Source organism: Phycodurus eques, chromosome 6, assembly GCF_024500275.1.
Source record: "Phycodurus eques isolate BA_2022a chromosome 6, UOR_Pequ_1.1, whole genome shotgun sequence".
In the NCBI taxonomy this organism is placed as follows: Eukaryota; Metazoa; Chordata; class Actinopteri; order Syngnathiformes; family Syngnathidae; genus Phycodurus; species Phycodurus eques.
The window spans coordinates 2830733-2846964 of record NC_084530.1 but is presented as its reverse complement, the minus strand read 5'-3'; the positions used below and the strand labels follow the sequence as shown (position 1 = coordinate 2846964).

Here is a 16232-nt window from a genome sequence, read left to right as displayed (position 1 = left end):
GGCTATTCTCAAAAATAGAGGCGCTAGTATTGGCCAGAAATGGTTGATGAAATCAACAGAGATTCCGTCGGGCCAGGCTCTCGTCCTGATTGCATAATTTTTTAAATGCATTATCTAATTCTTTATTGCCCTGAAGTTGGTTTGCAAGAAATTTGCCTGATTTATTATTGTACTCAATGTTAGTGTAGCTTAACTGTTGTTATAGAAAATCTGTTCTTTTTGATAAAATGATGTCTAATTGATGTTTTGCCTTTTGAAGTTGGTTTCTAAGCGTATCTGTCGGATTAATTGCATGTTCTTCTGTGGTGTTGAATTTTTTCCTCAATTTCATTTTCTAATTTTTGTTCTCTTTTTTTCTTGTCCAAAGAGTCTGATATGATTCGACCTCTCAATACAGCTTTCCCAGTTTCCCACAGCAGAGATGGGGAAATGGTTGGGGAGTCATTGAATTTCCAAAACTCTTCCCATTCCTTCCTCACGAAAGAATCAAAGTCCGGGTCCTTCAATAGGGATGTGTTAAAGCGGCATGTTGGTGGGGGTCCCAGATTTGACTAAATTTTTAGATTGAGAGAAATTGATGCGTGGTCACTGATGATGATTGGATGTATTTTGGAGGTAATTTTTTTGAGCTGCCGAATTGTTTGAGGAAAAAAAAATCTATTCTTGAAAAAGAGGGGTGAAGCGACGACAAAAATGTGTATTCTCTTTTTGTAGGGTTTTTCAGTCCAAAGTCGTCCATATACTGGTCTAACATATTGGCGCATTGTGGCTGATTGCTATTTTTGAGATTTGAGCGATCTATAAGGGGATTTAGCATCAGGTTAAAGTCGCCTCCCATGATAATTGTGGAATTGGCTGACAAGTTAAACAAGTGTGAAAAGAGCGTGTGAAAAAAGGCTGGATCATCTTTATTCGGAGAATATACATTGACAATTGTGTAAAGTTTGTTAGATATTGTACCCTGTATAATTATGTATCGGCATTCTGGATCTGTTACTGTACTATTTATTGTCAAAAGTAGTCTTTTATGAACTAGACTATTGAGACTCCTCTTTGTCTACTGTTATAAAAGGCAGAGATAGCCTGAGTGAAATTCGAGTCGAGGCATTTTTCTTCTGACTCAATAAGGTGCGTTTCTTGTAATAGGAGGAGGTCTGTTGTAAATTTAGTTAAATAATCCATAATCGTAATTCTCTTTGCCTGCGATCAAATGCCATTGACGTTTCCATTGATTGTTAGTGGCCTAACACTCATAGACACCTGTGTCATTACTGCTAGAGCCTTCAAAGACCATCAAATAGTGGTCCAGGGTGTATTGCTTTTGTTGTGGGTTCTCATTAACAATGTTGTTACTTGAGGAAGAAGGTACTTTATATTGAACTTGATTTTATCATATGTACAGCCAGGGAAATCTCAACATGTTTCACCTCTGTGGTTAATCTACTCACTGACCCCGAACGCCCCCTACTGGGTGGAGGTATAGTCAGCAATCACATGAACCAGCACAAGGTTCTAACCAGTCGACCACCGTGCCACCTGAAGAATAATAATAACTCTTTTTACTTGTTAAGCTAAACTCAGTTAACTTAAAGTTCACAACGAAATCAGCTTGTACTAACCTCAGTCTGCACCACACAAGTGCACAACTGTACTTAAAATTTAAATAGATATGACATCACAACCAACATATAAACACATTTAAATCTGTTGAATGAGTCGCTCAGGTGGCTTCACATTTCTTGAAGACTTTCTGAGTGTTTGTTCTTGTATATGGGTAGGTGACTCAGGTGATGGAGCCTTGAGTGTGTGTTGAGGTTGTTCAGCAGACTCAAATCTCTGTTCTCCAGTTGCAGGTTCCTTGAGAAGCTCTCTGCAATTTTGTCTCAGGAGAGCTCCATCTTCTGTCTGAATGGTGTATGACCATGGTTGAACTTCACTCAGAACATTTGCTTTCTGTGTACATGTGTTTGTTTTGTCTTTAAACCTCACTTGGTCCCCAGCTTGCAGTTCAGGTAGGCTCTTTGGTCCTCTGTCATAATAGAATTTCTGTTCGCTTTTTGCTGCTCCTTGACCTTCTTCACACTGTTTGCCTCCTTTGCTTTCAGTAGGTTATCCTGAATGGGCAGGTTTGATCTCAGGTGTCGTCCCATAAGGAGCTGAGCTGGCGACACACCACACTCAAGTGGCGTTGTGCGGTATGCCAGCAGGCTCTTGCAGAACTCATCTTCACTGTCCCATCTGTGCCTTGCCCATCAGTCTTTTCAAAGTTTGGACCGACCTTTCCACTAGCCCGTTAGACTGCGGGTAGTGAGGACTTGATGTTGTGTGAACAAAGTCCTATGCTGTGGCAAACATGAACTTCATGTTGGAAAATTCTGGTCCACACCGTGTCTTGCGACTGTGGCTTTCATGGATGTAATCACAGTCTCTGCTGTCATAGTGTGCGATCTACAGACTTCTGGATACAGGGAATAATAGTCTGTGGCCACAATGTAGTCCTTTACTCCAGAAACAAAGAGGTCAGCACCCACCTTCAAATAAGGTCGGTCTGGCACCGGTTGAGGCTTAAGTGGCTCTGCAGGATTGCTTGCTTGATATTACAAACATGTTGAGCAGTTTGACACCTCATTTGTCACATCCTGATTAATCCGTGGCCATACATCAGCTCGTGTGCTCTCCTTTTGCATTTTTCAATGCCAAGATGCCCTGCATATATCTTCTTGAGGATGTCTCCTCATAGACTCTTTGGAATGACTATTTTGATTCCCTTGTAGATGATGCCACCACCACCGACAGCTCTGCAGTTCCAGTAATAACAAGTGAGCAGTCTTGGTTACAGTTGGGCCATCCATCTATGATAGTTTTGCACAGCGTTTCCAACGTGTCGTCTTTGCTGGGCTCTGTTCTTATAAGCTAAATTTTTCCATCACGACAGGCAGTGCGCTCATAATCATGTTCACATACGCCTTTACATCATTGTCCGTTTTGGTGTTGGCTGGGTCTTTTGGGTCAACAGCTCTGGATAAAGTGTCGGCTGTGTACATCAGCCTACCAGGGGTGTACATCACATTGACTGTGTAGCGTTGCAGCCGGATCATCATTCTTTGGATTCTCAGTGGGCAGTCATTGAGTGGCTTCTGGAACAACGCTATCAGTGGTTTATGGTAAGTTTCAACACTGATTGCTTGCCCTGACACAAACTGGTGGAATCTTTCAAAGGCATATGTTATGCTGAGCAGTTCTTTTTCAATTTGTGAATATCTTGTCTCTGCGTCCGTCATGGATCTCAAAGCATATGCAACAGGTTGCCAGTCACCATACTTCTGCATAAGAACAGCTCCAGCTCCATCTGATGAGATCTCAATAGGCCTCACCGGGTCATAAAACTTAAGAACTGGCTCTTTTGTAAGCACCTTCTTCAAGTTGCACCACAATTTCTCATGTTCATGATTCCACTCCCATGGAAACTTCTTTTCAGTCAGTTGTCTCAGAGGCGCTATCTTTTCAGATAAAGACCATCCATCCATTTTCTGAGCCGCTTCTCCTCACTAGGGTCGCGGGAGTGCTGGAGCCTATCCCAACTATCAGGAGGCGGGGTACGTAAACCCATCAAACGCGTTGACAACTGAGAAACAATTCCATTAATGTCTCTTGCAAATGTTACCTGCAGAGTACCCTAAAGGCTTCTTTATACTCATGCGGACGGAGACCTCGCTGACGTCACTGCTGCTATCCCGCACGCAGTTTGCCTTTATACTCAAGCGCAACCCACGTGCGCTGTTTTAAAAGTATGCTGCAGTTCTCCTCCAAGTCGGGGGTGTCGCTACAGCTGGTATTGGCGAGGATACCACAGGGTGGCGTTTCCTCTGCATTTTGTGGCCATTTCCGGTAGCCGTTTTTCCTTTCCTTTCCGTAACAAGGAGCAAAGCACCAACAATGGCGACCGTGGAACAGAGTCTGCTAGAACAAATGGACCGAGATGACCAGATGATACATTTAATTATGCTGCAAAATCGATCGAGAAGGCGGCGGTGTAGGTGCTATGTGAAACCAAGGAGCACGCTGAGTACGTCATCATAGCATGTGACTAAAACGGACCAATCACGTGAGATGATCTCCGCGGCGTTAGACGCAACTATTTTTGCCGTGTGCGTGTAATGCAGTGCGGGCGTTGTCGGCCACGCGACCGCGGGAGTATAACGAGGCCTTAAACTCTGCACCCAAGCACATGATGAGCACAAAACTGCCATTATCGACACCTGCATGGAAGCATTTGGTCGCCAAAAAAGTTTGATGAAAATGATCAAGCGCTGCAACAATTTATTGATGAAAAGTGAGAGGGCTTTCTTGACTGTCAGAAAGAGCCAACGTTGAGGACGAAGAAGCCCCATTACGAAGAATGCAGAACGGCATTTCAAAATTAAACTAAAAGCGTGCTTTCACAGTCCCGGGTGAGATGGATCCCATATCAGCAGGGGGCCTAATACACCATGAAGTGGCCACAAGTCAATCGACAGAATCTTCAGTTAACCTACCAAACTTGTTTTTGGAATGTGAGAGGAAACCAGAGTGATTTCATCCATCCATTTTCTGTACCACTTATCCTCACTAGGATCTCGGGCAGGCTGGAGCCTATCCCAGCCATCTTCGGGCAAGAGGCGGGATACAACCTAAACTGGTCGCCAGCCAATTGCAGGGCACATATAAACACACAACCATTTGCACTCGCAGTCGGACCTATGGGCGATGTAGAGTCCCCAATCAAGCCACCATGCATGTTTTTGGGATGTGGGAGGAAACCGGAGTACCCGGAGAAAACCCACGCAGACACGAGGAGAACATACAAACTCCACACAGGCAAGGCTGGGATTTGAACCCCGGTCCTCAGACCTGCGAGGCAGATGTTCTAACCAGTCGCTCACCGTTCCATCCCAGAGTGATTTGAACTCTCAAAACTCTCAAATGTGAAGCACACGTGCTAACCAATACACCCTTTCTAAATACGAGCAATTTTGGCTTATCTGAATCAAATATGCAGAATCTTGAATTTCATAAGGGGAAAGATAATAATGCAGCATCTCCCAAACTGCATAGAAATAAATTGTATTTATGCAGATTAGGTGTCCTATATATAGCTGGCATTTTTTAAACACTGAAAATTGGTCCTCTGAAAGCAACGTGTGAGTGGGTGGAGGTTTTTCTGGGATGAATGCCAAACTCCTATGACTCTAAGGAGAAATAAACGGGTGCAGAAATAGAAGAAGGGGAGTGGTGAAGTTTAGCTTTTTACACAATGGCTGACAAATATTGATGAATTGATAAGATTGATATGATTAACAGCGATGATGTTGGTAGATGCCTAGTAAATGTACAGTCTATAGCATAGAGATGGATCTCTGAAAGGACTGAATCACACCATCAATTCTGATATCTGCAAAGCTTGGTGACTCACTCACACTGCAGACATCTTGCCAAGACCCCCTCACCCCTCGCCCTCATGCTGGCTTCAAAAGGAAGCTTGATATAGTCATTTGAACAATTGCCAGTATAATTTCCTCCAATAAAATACCGCAACAAAAATAGATATAATAAATTGAATATCAGTAAAATTACTGTCCTGCTTATCCTCACTAGGGTTGCAGGTGAGCTGGAGCCTATCCCAGCTGACTTTGGGCGAGAGGCAGCGAACTTGTCTAAATTAAGTATTGTTTTCTTAAAGGACTTTGCAATTCGTTGTGTGCTCACCATTGCAATCACAGCAGCTCCTGCTCCGGCCAATGCACACACGAACAGATGGAAGGTCAGGTCCAGCTGCAAAAGTCACAATAAAACTTAATATTGTTAATGAATATTCTTCTTATGCATGTCTTATATTTCTTATCATTTGGGTCAGATCAAATCATGCAGCAGCTTACCTCATTAGATTCACACATCTTGAAGAACTTCTCAGACCCCGTGCAAACCTTCTTCTCCTCTGATATGGTCACAGCCCCTTGATGAACAGAAAGACTATTACGACTATGAAATCCTGTTTTGTGTCTATTATTTATATGTACAATGGAGCCTCCAACATCAATCACAATGTGTTCTGTGACACTGGTTGACTTCCATCCATCACTCTATTCTTTGTACCGCTTATCCGTACTAGGGTTTGTGGGTGTGTTGGAGCCTATCCCAGCTGATTTTTGGGCAAGAGGTGGGGTAAACCCTGAACTGGTCGCCAGCCAATCACAGAGCACATACAGACAAACAACCAGTCACACTCATATTCATATCTACGGTCAATTTAAAGTCTCCAATTAACCTACCATGCATGTCTTTGGAATGTGGGAGGAAACCGGTGTAACCGGACCCATGCATGCACGGGGAGAACATAAAAACTTTCCACAAGGAGTCCGGGTTTGAACCCCGGGAACTCAGAACTGTGGAGGCGGGGGCTAACCAGTTACACACCATGCCGCCCTGGTTGACTTCCAGTTTGTTCTAATTTCAAAACAATTCTAAACCATTGCCATGATAAAACCCTTATTAATTGTTTTAAGTAACATTTTAATATTCTTAACTGTAATACTAGTATATTTGTAAATAAAGTACTCTTAATAATAAATCATCCATCCATTTTCTGTATCGCTTATTGCTCACTAGGGACGCGGGCGTGCTGGAGCCTATCCCAGCTAACTGCGGGGACAGGCGGGGTACACCCTGAACTGGTCGCCAGCCAATCGCAGGGCAATAATATAGATAATATTATGACATTGAAACAATCTGCCTAGTCACCTACATCTTTGATGATGTGCAAGGAAGTTTATAACCACTACTGTTTTCTGGTGTGCAATGTACATACCCTTATTCCTTTAATATTACCTAAGGCGGTGGCCCTATTTTCTGGTCTGCTTATGATGTGCCCCTCTGCTCCTTTTATCACATATGTTTGCACACCCATAATTATTGCACTGGGAGGGGCCTACCTGAGCATATGGCGGCGCTGTTGAGTCAATTCATCCATTGTCCGTTCCGCTTGTTCGCATTAGGGTTGCGGGCATGCTATCCCGGTTATCTTTGTGCGAGAGGCACATCTGCCTCACAGTTCTGAGGACCGGGGTTCAAATCCCCAGCCCCGCCTGTGTGGAGTTTGCATGTTCTCCCCGTGGCCTGCGTGGGTTTTCTCTGGGCACTTCGGTTTCCTCCCACATCCCAAAAACATGCGCGGTAGGTTGATTGAAGACTCTAAATTGCCCGTAGGTGTGAATGTGAGTGCGAATTGTTGTTTGTTTCTATGTGCCCTGTGATTGGGTGGCGACCAGTTCAGGGTGTAGCCCTCCCAGAGATAGCTGGAATTGGCTCCAGCAGCCCGCGACCCTAGTGAGGATAAGCGGTAATGATGGTACGATGGTATGGATGATGTGTCACAAAAGTGAATGAAGGCTCTTTTGGCTTACAGAAGAAGAAGCTTGAGTGAGCACTTAGCAGGTTGAACAGGCTGGAATATTATGCAGCTGTTAAGCTGCCTGGTAGTTCTTAGCAATACAGCGAATATGCCTGCAACAGTATTGTTCATCATAAAATACACAGTCAGGTTTTCATTCAATAAAAATTCCCACATACAGTACCAACTGACCCGACATATCGCTAAGACAGACGAAACCTAACCAACGACTTGGTTGAATTCCAATTTGTATAACCATTACAGATTTTGAATTGAAGGTTATTATTGTATAATGTAGATCAGGGATGGGCAACTTTGATTACTGTAAGGGATGCATGTTCCCTAGCAACAATCGGGGACACGTGACCCATTTTGGGATTAATTAGATCCAAGCACCAGCAATCGTTTATGTTACATACCAAACTGGCGCAGGTCCAGGCAGAGGTTGGCTCCCTCAACCAGGCTGGTGTTCTTGCACATGGACCAAACATTGAAGTACATGAAGACCGGCAGGCTGGTGAATGCTGTCACACCCAGCCACACCAGGAAAAATAAGTAGGCCAGGAACATCAGCTGAACAGAAAGAAAGCAATCAGTAACACAAAACTAGAATCATAAATTGTGTTTTTCTAGTCTTTAAGAGAGACAATGACCAATATGTCAAGTCTTAGGCCACCACTATCTTTTTTTTAAAAAAGGGAAATATGTCATTTGTTTTTCTTTCTTTTAACCTGTCCTGTTCAGCTGCATGGCCAGGCAGAATGGTGGATCTGTATGCCTTTTATGCTGGAACAGTTTTGCTGTGAAACAGGTAAATTTCAAATACTTCCTCTGCTTATTTTTTAATTTTTTTTAATTATTGTGATGTTTTTTGAAAATGCAGCTGGGCAGAAAAGGGTTTTAGGGGACAGACGAGGGACACAGTGGACAAGGAGAATAGGGGTGCGAACCACAGACAAACAATATTTAGTCTAGCTATTTGACCACAAGTAACGTTACAAAAGTCAAATCATGTTCTTATTTGTGGACGGGGGAGGGGACACCCAGTGAGGAGATGCAATAACTAAACCAAGAGAACAAGAGAAGAGAGGACAGAAAATGGCAGTTATTAGTGGTCCCAGCACAAGCAATTAAAGCCTATAGCGTGTCTATGGAACTTATTAGTAAATGAACACCATATCACATGCATTTTAGTCAACTGGTGTTGAGTTCCTGAGCCGGCAGATTGAGTAAGAGTTCTTTGCCAACAACTGGGCATAACCCATTCACACACCAATGGGCGGCTGCTGCCATGCAAGGCGCTGCCAGGCCTACTGGGAGCAAATTAGGGTTCAGTGTCTTGCCCAAGGACACTTCAACATGCAGACTGTCAGAGCCGGGATTCAAACCAGCTACACTTTGGTCACTGGACGACCCGCTCTACCTACTGATACACAGCAGCCCAGACCTGTTACAAATAGGAGTTTGCATCCAGTAGTGCTGCAATTAGTAATCAAGTATCCTACTTACAATTCTATCGAATAATCAAGTTTAAGGATAAAATATATTTTTGCTTGGTGAAAGAGCAAGAGATAATAAGACATTTCACTTCATAATGAAAAACCAATTGGTTTCCTCCTTTATCCATCCATCCATCCATTTTCTGAGCCGCTTATCCTCACGAGGGTCGCGGGCGTGCTGGAGCCTATTCCAGTTAACATCGGGCAGGAGGCGGGGTACACCGTGAACTGGTTGCCAGCCAATCGCAGGGCACATACAAACAAACAACCACACTCACATTCACACCGACGGGCAATTTAGAGTCGTCAATTAACCTACCATGCATGTTTTTGGGATGTGGGAGGAATCCGGAGTGCCCGGAGAAAACCCACGCAGGCACGGGGAGAACATGCAAACTCCACACAGGCGGGGCCGAGGATTGAACCCCGGTCCTTAGAACTGTGAGGCAGACGCTCTAACCAGTCGTCCACCGTGCCGCCATTTCCTCCTTTAGCTAAATTAAATTCTTCTTAAATTCACATTTTGCATACAGCAGAAAACATTTTATGTTTCTACATTTGTAGACAAGCATTTTCTTGTCTACAAACATTTCTACTGAGGCAATTTCAAACACAAATACAAATAGATTCCAGTTTAAACTTGGCTTTTCTTGTGATTATCAAAAACAAGGCATTAATTTAAAAAAGAGCAACACAAGTCTGTCATCTGGTTATAAAGGCACAATTTTTATTTTACTGTGGTATCTCAATCTGAACACTAGGTGGCACTATGTAAAAAGTAAAAAAGAGGCAAAGAAGAAAAGGACACAAAGAAAATGTAGCTTCTTGTTGAATAGATGCTATCTGTGTGCTAATTGGTAAATAAAGTGAATTAAAAAAAAGAAAAAGACCTATTCTTGAGAAACTACACTGACTAAACCAGACTGTAATGAAAAGGAAGCCCAGATAGCGCACGATCGGCCAGCTGTGAAGCTATTTGCGTGATTGCACACAAAACTAGCTGCTAATGCTAACCAAAAAACAAGCATACAGCACGTGATGCCAAGTCGCGCGATTCCCACAATGCAATGTGGATTTTTTGGTAGTTTTTTTTTTTCTTGCAATAATTAACGTCCTTATTATTATGTTAATTGTTGTTGTTGTTTCTGTGTCTGTTAACAGTGGTTCTTGGAATGTATACCTTATTTAACTGTCACATTTATGATGATTTCTGATTTATGTTGTACGTCCATCCATCCATTTTCTGAGCCGCTTCTCCTCACTAGGGTCGCGGGCGTGCTGGAGCCTATCCCAGCTGTCATCGGGCAGGAGGCGGGGTACACCCTGAACTGGTTGCCAGCCAATCGCAGGGCACATACAAACAGACAACCATTCGCACTCACAGTCACACCTACGGGCAATTTAGAGTCTCCAATTTATGCATGTTTTTGGGATGTGGGAGGAAACCGGAGTGCCCGGAGAAAACCCACGCAGGCACGGGGAGAACATGCAAACTCCACACAGTCGGGGGCGGGGATTGAACCCGGGTCCTCAGAACTGTGAGGCTGACGGCCACCGTGCCGCCTATGTTGTACGTTTCTTTCTTTCTTTCTTTTTTTTTTTTTTAGAATAGCATGGGACAATTTTATCTAATGATAATCATTGAGACCAGCAGCATTATGTTGCCACCATTCAAATGTTCCTACAGTAAAACAACAAGTGACGTATATAGCTATAGAAAGAGAGAGCTACAAAGTGTTTGTTTCTCAGTGCTTTGTTTTCTTTTCAAGTCAGTGGGTTCAAGTCCAAGTGAAGTCACGAGTCATTGCTTTTCAAGTCCAAGTCAAGTCTAAAGTCATCAAATTCATGTCTCCAGTCCAAGTCATGTGACTTGAGTCCACACCTCTGCTGTTTATGAATATCGTAATGATCTCATGTAAATCTCATTCAGAGTCCTGTTGCATACCCCAAAGAAAACAACTTCTTGCAGGAGCATCAATAAATAAACATTCCTGTTCATGGAAATCTTTCTCAGAGATTAAAATGTCCTACCATGCTTCTCTTATTAGTTATTTCATGTCAAATTTTTTATTTTATTTTATTTTTTTTTAAAATACAAGTAGTGTTTCAGAAATATAATCAAATTTTTTAAATTACCACGTTCATTCACGCGTCACAGGTCCCCAGCTGGACCCCCTGCAGTTTCCCTACCGAGCAAACAGGTCTGCGGATGATCCAGTCAACATGGGACTGGACTTCATCCGAGAACACCTCGACGGCACGGGGACCTACGCGAGGATCCTGTTCATGGACTTCAACTCTGCATTCAACGCCATCGTCCCTGAACTCCTCTCGTCCAAGCTTCTCCAGCTCAGCGTCTTGCCTGCCATCTGCAAGTGGATTTACAACTTCCTGACCGCCAGGACACGGCAAGTGAGGCTGGGGGACACCACCTCATCTACACGCACCACCAGCACCAGGGCACCCCAAGGTTGTGTCCTCTCTCCGCTGCGCTTCTCTCTCTTCACGAACAACTCCACCTCAACGCACCCGGCTGTCAAACTCCTGAAGTTTGGAGACGACACCACAGTTATCGGCCTCATCAAAGACGGTGACGAGTCTACATATCGACAGGAAGTGGAGCGGCTGGAGCTGTGGTGCGGCCGACACAACCTGGATCTGAACACGCTCAAGACTCTAGAGATGATCGTGGACTTCAGGAGGCATCCTTTGCCACAGCTGCCCCTCACGCTGTCCAACTGCCCTATGTCAACCGTTGGGAATTACAGTCTCTCAGGATCTGAAGTGGGATACTAACATCAACTCCATCCTCAAAAAGGCACAGCAGAGGATGTAGTTCCTGCGGCTTCTGAGGAAGCACGGCCTGCCACAGGAGCTGTTGAAGCAGTTCTACACAGCAGTCATCGAATCAGTCCTGTGTTCTTCCATCACAGTCTGGTTTGGTGCTGCTACCAAAAAGGCCAAACCCCCACTGCAACAGACAATCAAAACTGCTGAAAAAAGTATTTGCATATCTGTTGTTGACCAATAGTGTCCACTCATGTGCCCGGGTAGCATCTGCAACATTTGCACAATCAACATTGTCCCAGATTATCGCACTACTTGTCACTTTAAACTGCACACATCCTGAAGTCTCTGCGCCCTTTGCACAATGGTCTTCTGGACTGTTTGCACATTGTCAAAAAAATAAAATAAAAAAAAAAAGTACCAGCATTACCACATTACTGGTAACCTTTTATTGCTCAGTGACTGTGTTTTTTATGTCTCAAAAGTATTCTCTGTCAATTGACTGTCTATTGGCGTACTAGAGCGTCTCCAACTACCGGAGACAAATTCCTTGTGTGTTTTTGACATACTTGGCAAATGAAGATGATTCTGATTCATAATGGCATATTGTTCCCGTTGACTACCATGAAGTAATCACCAATTTTTTGGGCGGGGCACGATAACATGTATGAGTTAAAATGCCTAAACAATGTTTAGTTATGTCTCTTCAGCCACATCTAAGATTTCTTACAAATGCAGTCAGGCAGCGTCCACAAACTGTAATCTTGAACTCTCCATACAGATCCCTAATTGCTCCAGTGGTGAAAAATGCCTCCACCAGCAACAGCACTCCAAAGACAAAGAATCCAGCTGCAAGGCCATAGATGATGTACTTCAGGATGTCAATGCTGCGGAGAAAATAAAGATCACTTTTTCATTCTCAATGTTCATTCTAAATCTCTGTATTATAAATCATTTGATCAAGTCATTATTTACTTATGGTGGTGGATTTTGTTTCTAAGAGAGAAAAAATGCCATTTCAAGTGTAAATAAGCTTGAAATTTGTCTATTTTGATAAAAGGTGGAAATGTTGCCGAATCAAATTATTTTTCGGTGCATGGAGGTCTTGTCTTTTCCATGTACAGTAATAAGCATGTAAATGATACTTGATTTCTGACAAAGCAAAGTTGGAGCATATCTAAAATGAATGGATTCATCATCAGTCAAACACAAATTAAGAGTTAAAAAACTACTGTATTTGTCAAAAATCTGTGTTTTATTCACCATCTTGCAATGTTATACCAAAAGAATGGATGCAACATTATTGCTTTACTGCAGTGCATACTAATTTTGATATTAAAGAGAACATTATAGCGATGTATTAGTACGCCATATAGAACATTTTACTTCATTTCATAGAAATTGTGAGCTTCAACAAAAGGGCAGTGTTTATTTTTTATTGAATGACATTGTATTTTTTCCTCCTTCCTTCTGGCCATTTATTTTCTGTTGTGGAAATTCCAGCTTTAGAGGTTAATGCAGCAATTTTCAAATATGTAATCCTCCATTCCACCACTGAAGAACCGAATAATAACTTTTAAGTCAGGTGGTCTATCGTAGTGTCTTACAAAGGAGTAATAGGACCACATAATCTAACGTGTTTTAAAAAATTTCCATTATACAAACAGTATTATCCCATAATATATGACATTGCCTGGTCATCTTAGATTTCTAGTGAAATTACTAGACTTTATTAACTTAGTCAGCACAAGGTTAAAAACGACATTGTGATTAAGACTGTAGTGGAAGCCTTGATAAATAATACTTGAGCAGTGAAACAAAACATAATTACATTGTTATTCATTTAATGTAAAGTTAAATTATTTTGTGCCAATCTTGATCACATAACCAGGTATGGTTTGGGTTTTTGTAGTCACTCACATGGTGAACACATCCAGTGTTTCTCCAGGGGCTCTGATGACCTCAAAGTAGTTCTGGAGGATGGTGACAGTACCGCTCAATGCCTCATGGCCACATCCACAGAACAAGGCCACGCCCATATAGAGGAGGATGGTGGCAATGAGGGATGCCCAGGGCAAACTACCCACACATCGCTCACAACACTCCTTACAACCTGAACATACAGAAAAACATGCCTGTGTAATGCAACAATGACTTTACATTATCATGCCAAAGAATTGTACAAGGATGACCATTAATCACCAAATTTTAAACTGACATGAAAGAGCTAAGTAAACTATATTTTCTTTAAATGAAAGAAAAATGATGGAATTCATGTGTTGCACTAACCTCATCTTCAACTTCAACTTCCAATTTAACAAATCACACCATGAAATAAATGTGGGAAGAGCGCATATAGTGAGCACCTCTTTATTTTGTGACTGCATCATTTACAGTTGTGACATGGCAATGAAAAAAAGCAGTTATAATGGCTGGTAAATGTTTCTTTAGCACAGCAATTAAAACTATTCATTGCACTTGTGATACATAGGCCTACATAGGCCATTGGCCTTTTGGGGATCTTGATGTATTCATATACAATATGCAAGTCTTGTTCAACCACTAGCAATATTGTAGCATTCATTTTAACATTTGATCAAGTAAAAAAATACATGTATTTTGAAATAATGTATTCAGTTTGATAGAGTTCTGTGAGAACATGCATGAGTTATAAACAGAGATGTAAAAGGTTCTAGTATTCAGTACTTAAAAGGACTGATACTTTTGCAAAAAAACAACTCTGGTAAAGTATTGAAGCCACTACTTTACATAAGTAAAAGTAAACAATTTTAAATTTATCAATGTACTTAAGTGAAAAGGTAAAAAGTAAATTGACATTTTTCAACCCAATAATAGAATACATATCGTAAGATGTATGTATCTCTCCGGATGATTGGCATGCTTTCTCTCGGGTCAACAATGAATCATTCTTTTGGAATGCAAAAAAGGGGGAGAACCATTAAACCGCCTGGCCATCCTCAGTCCAACAGTCATTGGGTGAAAACTCCCTAATTGATGCTCCATTTTACCTTTTACCAAGTGGTCGTGGAGTTTAACTCCATGACCACTTTACAACTGAATCTTCGAACCCCTTGGTGGACACTGGTGGTAAGGGATGCCATCAAGCTGAAGGAGTCCTATTGGGTCTATTTGGTCTGTGGGACTCAGGAGTCAGTTGACGGCTGACCAAGCGGAACGCAGCTTTGCTGGTTGCTGAGTTTGGTTCGGCCATGGAGAATGACTTCCGGAGGGCTTTGAAGAAATTCTAGTCCACCATCCGGGATCTCAGGAGGAATGCACCTCCAAATCTGAGACCATGATACTCAGTCAGAAATGGGTGGAGTGCCCACGCTAGGTCAGGTGTGTGTTCACAAGTAAGGGAAGAATGGAACTGGAGATCGACAGGCAGAATGGTACAGCGTCTGTAGTCAGGGTGACTCTGTGTTGGTCTTTTATGGTAAAGAATGAGCTGAGTGGGAAGGCAAAGCTCTCAATTTACCGGTCGATCTGCGTCCCTTCCCTCATCTATGGTTATGAGCTATGGGTCGTGACTAAAAGAACAAGATCCTGGATACAACCGGCTGAAATTAGTTTCTTCAGCAGGGTGTCCGCGCTTTCCCTTAGAGATAGGGTGAGAAGCTTGGTCATTCAGGAGGTGGCTCAGGGATCTAGTTAGGATGTCCCCTGGACGCCTTCCTGGTGAGGTATTTCGGGCACGTCCCACCGGGAGGAGGCCCCAGGGATGACCCAGGACACGCTGGAGAGACTGTCTCTTGGCTGGCCTGGGAAAGTCTCTGAGTCTCGACAAAATAGCTGGATGAAGTGGGTGGGAAAAGGTAAATCTGGCCTTCCCTCCTAAAGCCCCTGCCCCCGCGAGCCAACCTCAGATAAGCAGAAGGAGATGGATGGATGGGTAAGAGTAGAATCAAAACACAATACACCAAGCCACAGTAGTCGTTGATAATGATTTTTAATGGCCAATGTCAGAGTTCCAGCGAAAAACACGAGACTAATAATACAGTTTGATAACAAGTGCAGACCAAGAGTGTCTGTAGACTTGGAAAGGGTTCTGGGGCCTGGACATGTAATATTCCGCAATCCACTGCTAGCACAAAAGGGAAACTCACACTGAAACTCACTGTTGCAACACAACACCAAACAGCCACAGAGGCAGGCAAATAGAAAGTAGGAAGGGCCAAGGCAGAACTCATAGTTAGTAATGCCATTGAGACCCTGGTTGTCAAGGTAGGGCCTCATTTTTATCTTTTCTTGTCCACAAAGAAGAACCCTGCCCCAGGAGGTTATGAGGAAGGGCAGTCAAAACGTCATTTATGTGGGCCTCCATTAATTATTTTTCAGAAGTGCTATGAGCATCAATCAGACAGTAATTTACAGCAACACTGTAATTAAACACATTCTCTCGAACTTCAGAAGGAGAAGAACAATGGACAAAAAAAAAAAAAAAACCTTCTCCCTTGGCACATTTTGAGCTTCTGATCCGTTCGACTGAACCACTGTAC

The 16232-nt window shown here is 42.8% G+C and overlaps 1 protein-coding gene across 1 annotated transcript in view; it reads right to left on the bottom strand.

The window, feature by feature from the left end:
* The window catches only part of LOC133404253 (neuronal membrane glycoprotein M6-a-like), a 38242-nt gene that overhangs the window by 5601 nt on the left and 16409 nt on the right, over positions 1-16232 (bottom strand). The window contains exons 2-6 of the mRNA XM_061679979.1: positions 13633-13825; positions 12443-12599; positions 7846-7999; positions 5916-5992; positions 5746-5811 (exon numbers count right to left, since the gene is read on the bottom strand). Of these exons, the coding sequence (XP_061535963.1) occupies positions 5746-5811; positions 5916-5992; positions 7846-7999; positions 12443-12599; positions 13633-13825 (647 nt within the window). The remainder of the gene's footprint in view (positions 1-5745; positions 5812-5915; positions 5993-7845; positions 8000-12442; positions 12600-13632; positions 13826-16232) is intronic.